Source organism: Tachysurus vachellii, chromosome 13, assembly GCF_030014155.1.
Source record: "Tachysurus vachellii isolate PV-2020 chromosome 13, HZAU_Pvac_v1, whole genome shotgun sequence".
NCBI classification, from domain to species: Eukaryota; Metazoa; Chordata; class Actinopteri; order Siluriformes; family Bagridae; genus Tachysurus; species Tachysurus vachellii.
In genome coordinates, this window is record NC_083472.1 from 21,252,855 (window position 1) to 21,265,402 (window position 12,548).

General features: G+C 39.4%; 3 protein-coding genes across 3 annotated transcripts; 1 reads left to right on the forward strand and 2 right to left on the reverse strand.

The window, feature by feature from the left end:
• Positions 1-799: 799 nt before the first annotated feature.
• med19a (mediator complex subunit 19a) lies at positions 800-5,248 on the reverse strand. Its single transcript, XM_060884986.1, has 6 exons — positions 4,917-5,248; positions 4,693-4,815; positions 2,838-2,971; positions 1,918-2,014; positions 1,386-1,480; positions 800-1,081 (listed from the first exon to the last, which is right to left on the reverse strand). Exons 1-6 carry the CDS (start codon positions 5,134-5,136, stop codon positions 1,016-1,018), a joined length of 735 nt encoding a protein of 244 aa, XP_060740969.1. The 5' UTR covers positions 5,137-5,248; the 3' UTR covers positions 800-1,015.
• Positions 5,249-6,056: 808 nt separating this feature from the next.
• On the reverse strand, positions 6,057-8,128 carry si:dkey-6i22.5 (polyamine-modulated factor 1). Its single transcript, XM_060885261.1, has 5 exons — positions 7,900-8,128; positions 7,235-7,340; positions 6,939-7,039; positions 6,447-6,642; positions 6,057-6,240 (listed from the first exon to the last, which is right to left on the reverse strand). Exons 1-5 carry the CDS (start codon positions 8,118-8,120, stop codon positions 6,181-6,183), a joined length of 684 nt encoding a protein of 227 aa, XP_060741244.1. The 5' UTR covers positions 8,121-8,128; the 3' UTR covers positions 6,057-6,180.
• Positions 8,129-8,796: 668 nt separating this feature from the next.
• Positions 8,797-12,521, forward strand: tmx2a (thioredoxin-related transmembrane protein 2a). Its single transcript, XM_060885317.1, has 8 exons — positions 8,797-9,037; positions 9,587-9,647; positions 10,042-10,155; positions 10,864-10,940; positions 11,040-11,146; positions 11,241-11,306; positions 11,452-11,581; positions 12,095-12,521. Exons 1-8 carry the CDS (start codon positions 8,849-8,851, stop codon positions 12,239-12,241), a joined length of 891 nt encoding a protein of 296 aa, XP_060741300.1. The 5' UTR covers positions 8,797-8,848; the 3' UTR covers positions 12,242-12,521.
• Positions 12,522-12,548: the final 27 nt, after the last annotated feature.

Sequence of the window (12,548 nt, forward strand, 5' to 3'; positions counted from 1 at the left end):
CTGTTTATACAATAAATCTGTATCGAGATGTCTGTACTTGTTTTTATTGTTTTTATTTTTTACAGTAAAATGTCAGTGCATCTTTGTTACATCTAAATTAAAGGTGGGGTGCACGTTGTTTGAGAAATGCTTCAGAAAACTGACAAACAAAACAAACATGTAGCCAATGAGCAGAAAGGGGCGTGTCTTGTCAATATGCGGCGGAGAGAGCGTTCAGTGCGCATGTCTGACATTAGCAGAAAGCGAATGAAACATGGCGGATAAAAACAAAAAGCGAAAAAAGGCTTATGATAAGGCAAGAAGCAGGAACCGTGTTAATATTAAATCAGCTTTCCTGCGCCAGAGAGAACTGAACGTCTTCTGCGTGAAATGTAGCTAAACCTTTCATGATAGAACACACAGTACTACAACATTTGTATCACCATAGTATTACTCATTGATTTTATTTACTGATAAAAATATCTCCTCTGCCAGCTGCCCCAGCAGGTTCCGCCCATAATAGTTGCCTGGGTTGCGTATGTATGTGTGGGGCGGAGCTATCAAAACAGGGGTGACACCCATTTGAGTTAGGTGCGTGTTTGTTTTGGTGATTTCATGTCAACATTGGCTTTCAAACATCGTGCACCCCACCTTTAAAGACTTGAAAGTGCTATGTTTGTTGCCTCACACTGCCCTCTAGTGTTGTGTTTTATTTCCTGCGCTATTGCCCGTCTGACCCGTACTGAATCACACAACTGATGTTCGGTAGTCCAGCTCTTTTATTTATCTGTAAATTCACAAAGTATGCAAAGACAGGCTGTGCAGTAGAGTACCAAAAATTTATTCAAGTCATCAAATGATGAAGCAAAAGAATACTGGAAATACAACTGATCTGAAACCAGAATCAGTGTCGACATCAGCTAGAAAAAAACAACACAATCATAGCATTGGCACACATGCACACATTTTCTCTCTCTCTCTCTCTCTCTCTCTCTCTCTCTCTCTCTCACACACACACACACAGTATACAGTGTCTCTATCTCAGACTATTGCTGTTGGGCTGAGAACTAGTAATACCAGGGTGATCGGGACTGTGGCGATTCTGTGTGAGAGAGAGCGAGAGCAGGAGAGAGAGAGAGAGAGAGAGAGAGAGAGAGAGAGAGAGAGAGAGAGAGAGAGAGAGAGCACGTCATCAACACAGATCAATAAACTGTATTAGACAGATGATCTAAAAAACAAATTCTATGAACTGAGATACATTTTTGAACAAATCTCTGATGGAGAGAACATCGATTTAAATGTCTGATTCCTATCTTTTTTTTTGATAGGACATGCAGTGTGGGGAAAATAATAATAAATAATATTAAACTAATAATGTAATTAATGTGCAGAGTAACTCAGCCCACCTTTTTCTTCTTCTTGTCCTTCTTTTTCTTCTTGCGTTCAGGATCATCATCCCTCTTTTTCTTCTTCTTCTTGGGATCAGAGTCTGACGGTGTTTCTGCTCATAGAAAACCACAAATTTACCGTGTGCACGTTATCACATTATTTGGGCAGCACATGACTACTTCTTATACCAGGTTAAGGCAGCTGCCTGATTTCATTCTGATCCAAAACCTGAATATTCCGAGCAATTAGGAAGAAGTTTGTGCTTTCTACATTTGGGTATATGAACAAAAATAAGCAGTTACAGGTGCTTATCTACTAGTAATAAGTTTCCCTAAATTAATAGTACATTGGAAATTACAAATTTGCGACATGTCCTTCTTTAGCGAATTTTATAAGGCGTCAGCAAACAATTGTAGAGGAGAAATTGAATTAGGAGCTCTCTCATAATCAGGATTACTTAATCTTTTGTAAACTCAATCGTACTGTCCTAAAATCTCATTTCTGCGCTGTAGACATTCTGTGATTTTTGTACAAGTGTGTGTATATCACCTGGTGGTATAGGATCCTGAGGTCGATGATGTCTGTGTTTATGTTTGCTTTTCTTCTTCGGAGGTTGAATGTGCATCAGTCTGTACTGCTCTGGAAGCTACAAGCCAAAAACAAAGACTCATTGTATACACTATCAACATATTTATGTAACTGCTTGTGTGTGTTGTGCATAGTGCACATACTGATACAATATTTCTAGCCACGCATGGGCAAATGTGTTAATCCATTGTGTAGTGTGTAAAAGTAGATGCGTGGTACCCTCTAGGGAGAGATCTGTTCACATGATTATTGTGCACATGTGTAACGTTGCAGCACACAGCCTGAGTGTGCATAAGTGATAATCTAATCTATACCGTGCATGAGTCTAGGTGTGTATGTGTACACATGTGCAGCATGAGGTCTTATCGTATTTGCACGTAGTTTAGTGTTCCTGTGGGTACCAGCCTAGCATTTGTCAGCAGATGGAGATCAGACGTACGACATTACAGCATTCATCTGGTTAAAACACACAGATCCAAATGATTGCCTGAAATGCCAGTCACTGCACTGCTGCTGAAGTTTGTTGCACTGTACTGATTAGTAGACAACGATTCTAGCGAGACACAATTCTTTGACGATCGTTAAGTAATTTATGGCTCACTTGAAAATTAAAACATGAGAAACATGTGCACCAAGTGCACCAACACGTATTCCTTGTACATGTAAAAATCTAATACTTGGCAATAAAGGTTATCCTGATTTTGGGTTTATAGTAATGTATACGTCGTGTTCCGCACTGTATAGATAAGCTACTCATGTGCCACTCCAGCACACACACACACGGACTGCGTTTGTTTGGGGAATTGCGTGCACACAGACACAGGATGAGGTCTGTTTGTGTTGTAGTGTGCATGAGAAAGTGTGTGTATATATGTATGTACCGGTCCAGTGTGTAGTCTGAAGCCAGTCAGAAGTGCTCCAGTCAGTGGGCTGAATGAGTTTCCACACACTGGAGGTTTCTCTATGAGGGTGCGCAGTGAACTGCCATCCTGAACCCCTGGGCTGTCTATCATACCTAAAGACAATCACATTGTCAATCTTTTTGTTTTGATTTTTTTAAACCAGAGAACAATAGTGATAGCAAAGTCCAAATACCACCTGCATGACACCACAGAAGGTGTGCAAATGTTGCAAATACTAATGTTATGTGTATTTCAAGTACAACAGCACAATTATTCATCCACACATCACATCACCTCACAGCACTGCACAATCACATCACATCACATCACACCACAGCACATCACCACACATCACATAACCTCAAAGCACATCACTGCACTGCACATCACCTCACAGCACATCATAGCACTGCACATCACATCATCTCACAGCACATCACACCACATTACATCACAGAATTGCACATCACATTACATCACACCACATCACATCACATCACATCACAGCATATCACTTCACATCACCTCACCTCACAGCACATCACTGCACATCACATCACAGAACATCACATCACACCATACCACACCACTACACATCACTGCACACCACACCACCTCACATCACTGCACATCACATCACATCACACCATACCACCTCACATCACCACATCACAGCACTGCACACCACATCACACATCACAGCACACATCACATCACAGCACACCACATCACCTCACTGCACATCACATATCACACATCACAGCACACCACATCACATATCACACATCACAGCACACCACATCACATTACATATCACACATCACAGCACACCACATCACATATCACACATCACAGCACACCACATCACATATCACACATCACCTCACTGCACATCACATATCACACATCACAGCACACCACATCACATATCACACATCACAGCACACCACATCACATATCACACATCACAGCACACCACATCACATATCACACATCACAGCACACCACATCACATATCACACATCACAGCACACCACATCACATCACATATCACACATCACAGCACACCACATCACATATCACCTCACTGCACATCACATATCACACATCACAGCACACCACATCACATATCACACATCACAGCACATCACATCACATTTCACACATCACAGCACATCACATATCACACATCACACCACATCACATATCACAGCACACCACATCACAAATCACAACACATCACATATCACACATCACAGCACACCACACATCACATCTCACACATCACAGCACAGCACACATCACAGCACACCACATCACAAATCACAACACATCACATATCACACATCACAGCACACCACACATCACATCTCACACATCACAGCACACCACACATCACAGCACACCACATCACAAATCACAACACATCACATATCACACATCACAGCACACCACACATCACATCTCACACATCACAGCACACCACATCACATATCACACATCACACACCACATCACATATCACACATCACACACCACATCACATATCACACATCACAGCACATCACATTTCACACATCACAGCACATCACATCACATATCACACATCACACCACATCACATATCACAGCACACCACATCACAAATCACAACACATCACATCTCACACATCACAGCACACCACATCACATATCACACATCACACACCACATCACATATCACACATCACATCTCACACATCACAGCACACCACATCACATCTCACATCACATCACATATCACACATCACACCACACCACACCACATCACATCACTTTTCCGTGCTAGCATCTCACCTGGTAATTCCGGTAGAAAGTTGCTGAGTTTTTCCTTCACCTTTTTACCACAGAACTTATTGTATGCATGTTCCAGGTTGTAGTGTGTGATCAGGTTTGTGTTTCCCGTTAAATCGTTTCCGACTGAAATAAACACACACATGATGCTTAGTTATGTGTAATGAACACACTGATGTACTCTCTAATACAGCATGTTTTAACACACAGGACACCATCAGGTTTACCAGGCAGTTCTCGCAGTAAATAGAACGGCTCGTTAATGACTCCTGATTTCCGGGCTGTAGGCCCTTCATCCCCGAGCTGTCCTGAGAGTTGAGAGGGCAACGGAGCTGCGTTCTGCGGGAGCGGAGGTGGCGGTTTTCCCGCTCCAAAACCTAGAGCCGCTGAATTCGTGGGTGCCTGAGAATCGCTTTGGCCAAACAGAGTTGAAAATATTTCTGTCATGACTTAAGAAAAAATAAAGTATATTTTTAAACAATAAATATATCTAAAGGGAACGTTAAAGCCGGTTTGTATCATCAAACACTGTTCCCGTGCTCGTTATCAACACAGGCGGTACCGTAATGACGGTAATATAGGAACTATCTTAGAAACCGCTAATAGGAATTTACCGTAAATTCTGCTTTTTAGACATTATGAATGTTAATGCCTTAAATTTCAGAATATTAATTTAAGTATGTGCTTGAAGAACAGTTTCGTCCCCCAGGCCACCTACCTCATGAACATTTGAATGTTCCCCCATTACACAATAACAATAATCCTGTTGCCACCTCCTTCCTAGAACATCCCTGCATCTCATTCTATTCTTTTCTATTCTTTTCTATCATCAATAGCACAATTGTACATACAATTTACTTATTTTATTTTTTGGTCAATTTGTATTTACAAATTTTTTTCTCATTCTCATCTTATTTTTATTGAGCGTACAACTCAAACAAATTCCTTGGCAATAAAGCTCCTTCTGATTCCTACCGCTTATCCGAACTACCTCGGGTCACAGGGAGCCTGTGCCTATCTCAGGCGTCATCAGGCATCAAGGCAGGATACACCCTGGACGGAGTGCCAACCCATCGCAGGGCACACACACACTCTCATTCATTCACGCACTCACACACTACGGACAATTTTCCAGAGATGCCAATCAACCTACCATGCATGTCTTTGGACCAGGGGAGGAAACCAGAGTACCCGGAGAGAACATGCAAACTCCACACACACAAGGCGGAGGTGGGAATCGAACCCCCAACCCTGGAGGTGTGAGGCAAATGTGCTAACCACTAAGCCACCGTGCCCCCCCGCATTAAAATCTTAGATAATACATTTACAATTATCAAGTTGTGAAGTCAATACAGAAATAAGAAATATCCAACAAGAAATAGATTTAATGAAACATTTAGCAGATTAAAACAACACAAATTAGCTTAAAAATAACTAAAAAACAGTTTTAACTATGAACAATGACTCGGTCAACATCAGTTTAAAGAGAAGCTAAAAATCTTCAGATGGACAAAGCGACGAGACAACCGATTTCAAATCAGCAACAGATGCCTGCAGGGAAACAGTGAGAAAAGTGGGGTCAGAAATAGGAGTGAAATCATTCAATTAACATTAAATATTTAATTCAGTTACATTAAAAAAATAAAAATTGTGTGTATCTAACATCTATCTATCTATCTAACATCTATCTATCTATTCATCTAAATATACCACATATCTAATCACATCGAGATCACAATATTTCCTAACTCTGTCACCTTCCACTCATCCACAGCTGCCGCAATGCGCTGTTCTGTGTGTGCAATAGTGTCTCGTCCAGATTGTACTCTCTCAGCCAGAGCTGCGTTTTCCTTCTGAAGCTTCCTCAGCTCTCTGCGCACATACTCCTCCTGCCCCTGGTGATAAGGAATCAACACGCTGCACACATCTTGCTCAGGAACACCACTGGGTCGCCTGCAAAAGATACAAAAGTGACACTTGATGCATGTGTATGTATGTAACACAATAGTTGTTGTTTTTTTAAAAACGTTAAAAAAACAAAAAGAAACAACGTGACAGCAAAAAAAATCACATTTTTTTTCATAATAACATTAAACTAGACTTTTCAAAATATAGCTGCTAAGACAGACAGCATTTCTGGCAGAATTTGTGATAGAATTAAAAAAACGAATTGTTGCAAAGAAGACAAATTAATAACTGTATATACGTGGTAGTGTCATGGCCCTGACCCATGTATATAGTAAATATACCATGCAGGTCCTGGCATGTCTTTTGCTTGTTCTTCTAGTCTGTCCAACTCATCCAGTTTCACCTGTAGGTCCCCTTCTTCTATCACTTTGTTTATGTCCTCCTGCATACACAAATCTCTATACGTGTTAGTTACAAATATAGTACATGCATTCCTAAAACCTAAAAATAAGAATACAGTATTAATGGCACTAGTTTCAACCATTGGTTAAGGTTCATAAGAAGCTAGGACTGGTTGAGCAAATATATACACACTGACATACAACATGTTAAATAGGCTGATGTGACTACATGTTACCTGGATAGCTTTCTGCAGGTCACTTATGAACTGCTTGTGGATGACTTCAGACATCTGTGGATTCTGCTTGCAAATTGGATGGAAAGAGTGGGCAAACCTGCTGAAACTGAGCCAATGCACAAACACAATCTCTGTTTATACTCGTTTTGGTGACCTTTTTCATTTTACAGTCTTTGAATCAGTTTCACAAATGATTTTTGTCCAGTTTTTTTCCCTTTTTCTTCTATTGTTTCATAAAAGCATGTGAATCCATCTTTAAATGAACAAATCATCACCTTCTTTTAGCATTTTGATATCTTGATGATCTCTAAATAAACAAATACAATATACATCTCTACATTTGACTCGGTTTGATACTTATGCACACAGCTGTTTACACTTAAGTTAGCGTTTGGTTCCACTTTGAATATGTTTGGGGACCATTTTATAACTTAAAACGTTGCAGAAAATGAAACTTTCTCTGCTCTGTGTTGTCACCTAAAAGAGCCGACTCAAAGAACCGACTCATTGTGCAGTCAAACGACACATCACTGCTATAGTCAAGCCACTTTATACAGATATGTGCACACATGTTAATCATTATAAAATGTCCGGCTAAACAAACAAATCCATAACATTCTGCATTATCTATTGTGTTTTAATCGAAACAGGAGAGTTTTAGTCACCTCGCATCAGCTATAAGCCTCTGTAGGCTTTTCTCCATCACTTTGTTAAACACTTTCAGTCGGCTCCTGTGCGGCTCACATTTAGCCGATTTAACCGAGCCGTTTTCAGGGACACCGGTCGTATTCTCTCTTGTTTGACCAGACCCCGTTAGACTGGGATCGACTGACCGGCACTTAGAGACTTCCTCCATGTTTTTTCCTCCCAATGTTGACATTCTCATCTACCCGCCAAGATTACCAAATCAACTACGGAAGCTGCAGTAACTCATGTCGACTTTTTCGAAACGCTATATAAATTTATTCTTAAAACTGTAGTGCATAATGACTATTTCTCTAAATAAATAAATAAATATACTGCAAAACGTCATAATTCAATAATATATTATTATTATTATTATTATTATTATTATTATTATTATTATTATTATTATGTTTTATATTCAAATTCTTCTCCTTGTAAAAATTCTTAGATTCTCCTGCATGCAAACTTTTCTAATTTCTATATTTTAACTAAAACAAATAACAGCATTTTCACCAAGCAGCCTGTTTTAAACCAGGAAGATACACACACATACAAACCCACACACAGACGCACCCCCCCCCCCCCCACACACACACACACACACACACACACACACACACACACACACACACACACACACACAGATTTGTATTCTGTCCTTATCAACCAAAGGTCTTCAAAAGTTTTACAGATATTCATTCCTGTCCTTGTGGGGACATATGGTACCCACATAGATATAAAAATCTCACACACACACACACACACACACACACACACACACACACACACACACACACACACACACACACACACACACACAAACACACACACACCTGTTGCTGTCCTATTTCTGCTCCCTCCTCCCTCTTCTGCCTTCTCCCTCATTGCATACACGTTTTCTCTCTCTCCACACACACTTGCATAAAAATGGGATTAATCACTGGCCTCTTCACATTTTTCTTCCACCTGCCACAGATTTATAAGTGGTTCTTAAAGCCATATTATTTTCTGTCATTTCTTCTGTCTATCGCTTTCTTTGCTGTGAGGAAATGTCCTGGGGTGTGTGAGCACTTACCCTCTCAAAGAGAAGACGGAGACTCCTGCAACTTTGACTGGGTTAGTCGAACATGCTTCACCTCACTGTTTACTAAAATCTATTTTCCCTTTCCATCTCCTACACTGTGAAATGTAAAAATATAAATGATCCTGTTATTCAGTTTAACAGTTGTATTTTTAATAGTGGTTAAAGCTAAAGTCCACTCTGAAACACATTAAATATGTTTATATGAAAATATTCGAGACATTCTTAGTAATTCTGGTGCCACACATTGTGCCACACATTCGTAGTAAAGTTACAATGGTGTTTAACAGGAGAAATAATTCAAACATAAGAGAAGATGTTCATATTTCACTCATAGAACTTTTTTTTAATTAATATTTTCAAACAAGATTCAATGTCATGTTAATGAAATATCCAAAAAAGAAGTAGTGGAGCCATTGGTGCAAATGTTGGACTTGGTTAAAGTAAAGACTCTGCTTGATTAGTTAGTGAGCTACGATATGTTGTGTGTGACATGTTAGCTTGAAAACTAAATCTGTTCATTACAATGATTGTTCAGTTTATAAATCATAATTCTGGGCAATATTTTCTGAAATGTGTTACAGAGAGAGCTGGAGATCCTTATGTTCCTTAGTGCTATTGTCATGATGAAGAACCGCAGAGCGAGTGAGTGGTGGTTGTCTCTGACTTTTCATGTCACACACAAGCACACTGCAAACATTTACTGTACACATCACGGTATTTAAGTAGAATAGTAATGAGATATATAATGTATATGTAATAATGCTGATACTTTTTAATTTCTATGACAAGTTATATTTATGCCACGTTCCAAAAATAAAATGCTGCCATGTAACATGTGACAATGCAAAATCCTGAAACTACATCCTAATAACAAACTAATTAAGGAATAAAACACATTAAGCTGTACTCGTGGGTGAAATGATATCAAATCAGATTTGAGAATGTAACAGTGCTGTGGTATTAAAAGCACTGAAATGCCTTTAAGTGATTTACTTTGCATTGTCTGTATCCTTCCTTGCTCTCTCTCTGTTTTCAGTAACTCTGGAGCAGCATTTAGGAAATATTTTCCTCTTCAGTAAGGTGGCAAATGTTGTGTTATTCTTCAGAGTGGATCTGAGATTTGGCCTCCTCTATGTCACACTGTGTGTTGGTAATAATATACTATGCATTATATTTTATACACCCACACTTTATAAGCAACAGGTGTCACATTACATCACACTATAGGGCAATAAGTTTGTGGACACCTGACCATCACACCCATATGTATATTTTGAACATCCTAATCCAGATAACCTCCTTTACCGCTATAAAACCCTCCACTCTTCTTTCAACTAGAGCATGGTTGAGAGGATTTGTGGTTATTCAGCTGCAAAAACATTAGTGAGTTCAGACACTGATGTTGTGTGAGAAGGTCTGGGTTCAGTCTGTGTTCCAGTTCATCCCAAAGGTGTTCAGTGGGGTTGAGTCAGAGTCAGGGCTCTGTGCAGGACACTCAAGCTCTTTCACCCCAACCTACTCAAACCATGTCTTCATGGAGCTCACTTTATCCTCAGGAACACTGGGCTGTTCTGTTCCAGTGAAGGGAAATTGTAATGCTACAGCATACAAAGGCGTTCTATACAATTGTGTGCTTTAAACATTAGGCAAGAACTAAATATGGGTGTGATATTGAAATGTCCACATACTTTTGGCCATGTACTGTATCATTCATGTTATTAAACACCTTAACAACACAAAATAAATTATATAAATGTAAGTCATACGTTATAATATTTGATTACATTAAGTTACAATACGTTATAATATTTGATTACGTTATTATATTATTGATCTGAATAAATCCCTTAATCTACAGTGTTCCTGATCACATGTAAACCTTCCATCTACATGGGTCCAGAATACATCACATACTTCAATGACAAAACCATAGATGTGAGTACAGGAAGAAGGACCACCATAGTTCAATCAAATGCATATGGTGGTTTCATTTTTATTGCTATATTCTATATTTATTGTTACTTTTGCCATTAGGAGGAACTGGAGAGGGATAGTCGTGTAACGTGGCTTGTCGAGTTTTATGCCAACTGGTCTTCAGAGTGTCAGTGTTTCGCGCCTGTGTTTGCTGACCTCTCGCTGAAGTAAGGCCAATTTACAAGAGACTATCAATACAAAGAATTAACATCTAATATCGATTTAAAGGCATACATTAAGGTTCTTCCTGATATCTTGCAGGTATAACTGTGCTGGATTAAAATTTGGAAAAATAGACATAGGACAATATGCAGCTGCTGCTGAAAGGTGAACCATGAGGACTTTCTCTAGAACTGTAACAATGGTGTAGTAAGAAGGGGTCAATAACTACACATTTTTTTAGATAAATACATAGTGATCTTGATGCTGGTTAAAATGGGCAGAATATTTATGAACATGTTTCTGTGCTCAGGTATAACGTGAGTCTCTCACCACTTTCCAAGCAACTGCCCTCTCTGCTGCTGCTGCAGGGTGGCCGTGAATTTGTTCGTCGTCCCCAAGTGGACAAGAAAGGAAGAGCTGTGAGCTGGAGCTTCACAGAGGTAAAGGGTGCATCAAATAATAACTACAGGGGATGGAATTAGTTATATCTGGCACAAAGGCAGGCTGAAATGGTAAGAATTACATTGAAAGCAGAACAGAAAGGAGGGAATTGCTTCAGAAGTTGGTAGAATTTGTCAGGGTGCTTTGGGATGGGATTGAAGTGGAAATAAAAACGGTACCAACATTTTGTCCATTTAAACATAGTCTATGATATTACCAAACAATTAACACCATGTTGGGAATACAAAGATTCATTTTGCCCCATGCAACACATCAATAAGAGTAACATCTCAGACCGGGAATGTCATTTAGCAAATGTGTCTGTTCTGATTTCCTCCTGTCCAAATTTATTTTCCTTGCATCCTTTGCTTATGTCTTCGTATCAAGAGGCTAAGAAGTGAAGAAAGGAAATAAGGAAAGAAAATCAGGGGAAATGAGAAGTGACCAAAGAGCGCTGAAAATGCTCATATTGTCCACGATTAGTTTTGAAAACCAATTTTATGTTTCTGCAGGAAAACATCATCCGCGAGTTCAACTTGAATGAAATACTTGAAAAATGTAAAAAGCTCGGCAAGGGGCGCAATGACAATCTCCCACAAGAGCATGCTGATGGAGATCAACCACTGATGGAGGAGTCAGAAAGCAAAAAAGACAAATAAAAGCAGAGATTGATGAAAGTGGTTTGGTACCTTAGTAAAGCAAAGTGTTAGTGTTGTAGATATACCAGAGAGCCTGCTTACGTGCTGTGGTATAAGAGAACTGAAACACTTCAGGATGTGTTTCAACCTGAACTGAAACACTTCGGGATGCCAAGACTGCATCACGACACCCCATTGATTTTTTTTTTTACATCATCATGATGCACCAGCGTGTTTTATTACCTTTCAATCTACACCCTGAAATCAACAATTGGAAGAATAAATCTGTGGTTTACACTCAGTATATTCACTCATTCTGTAAAACAAG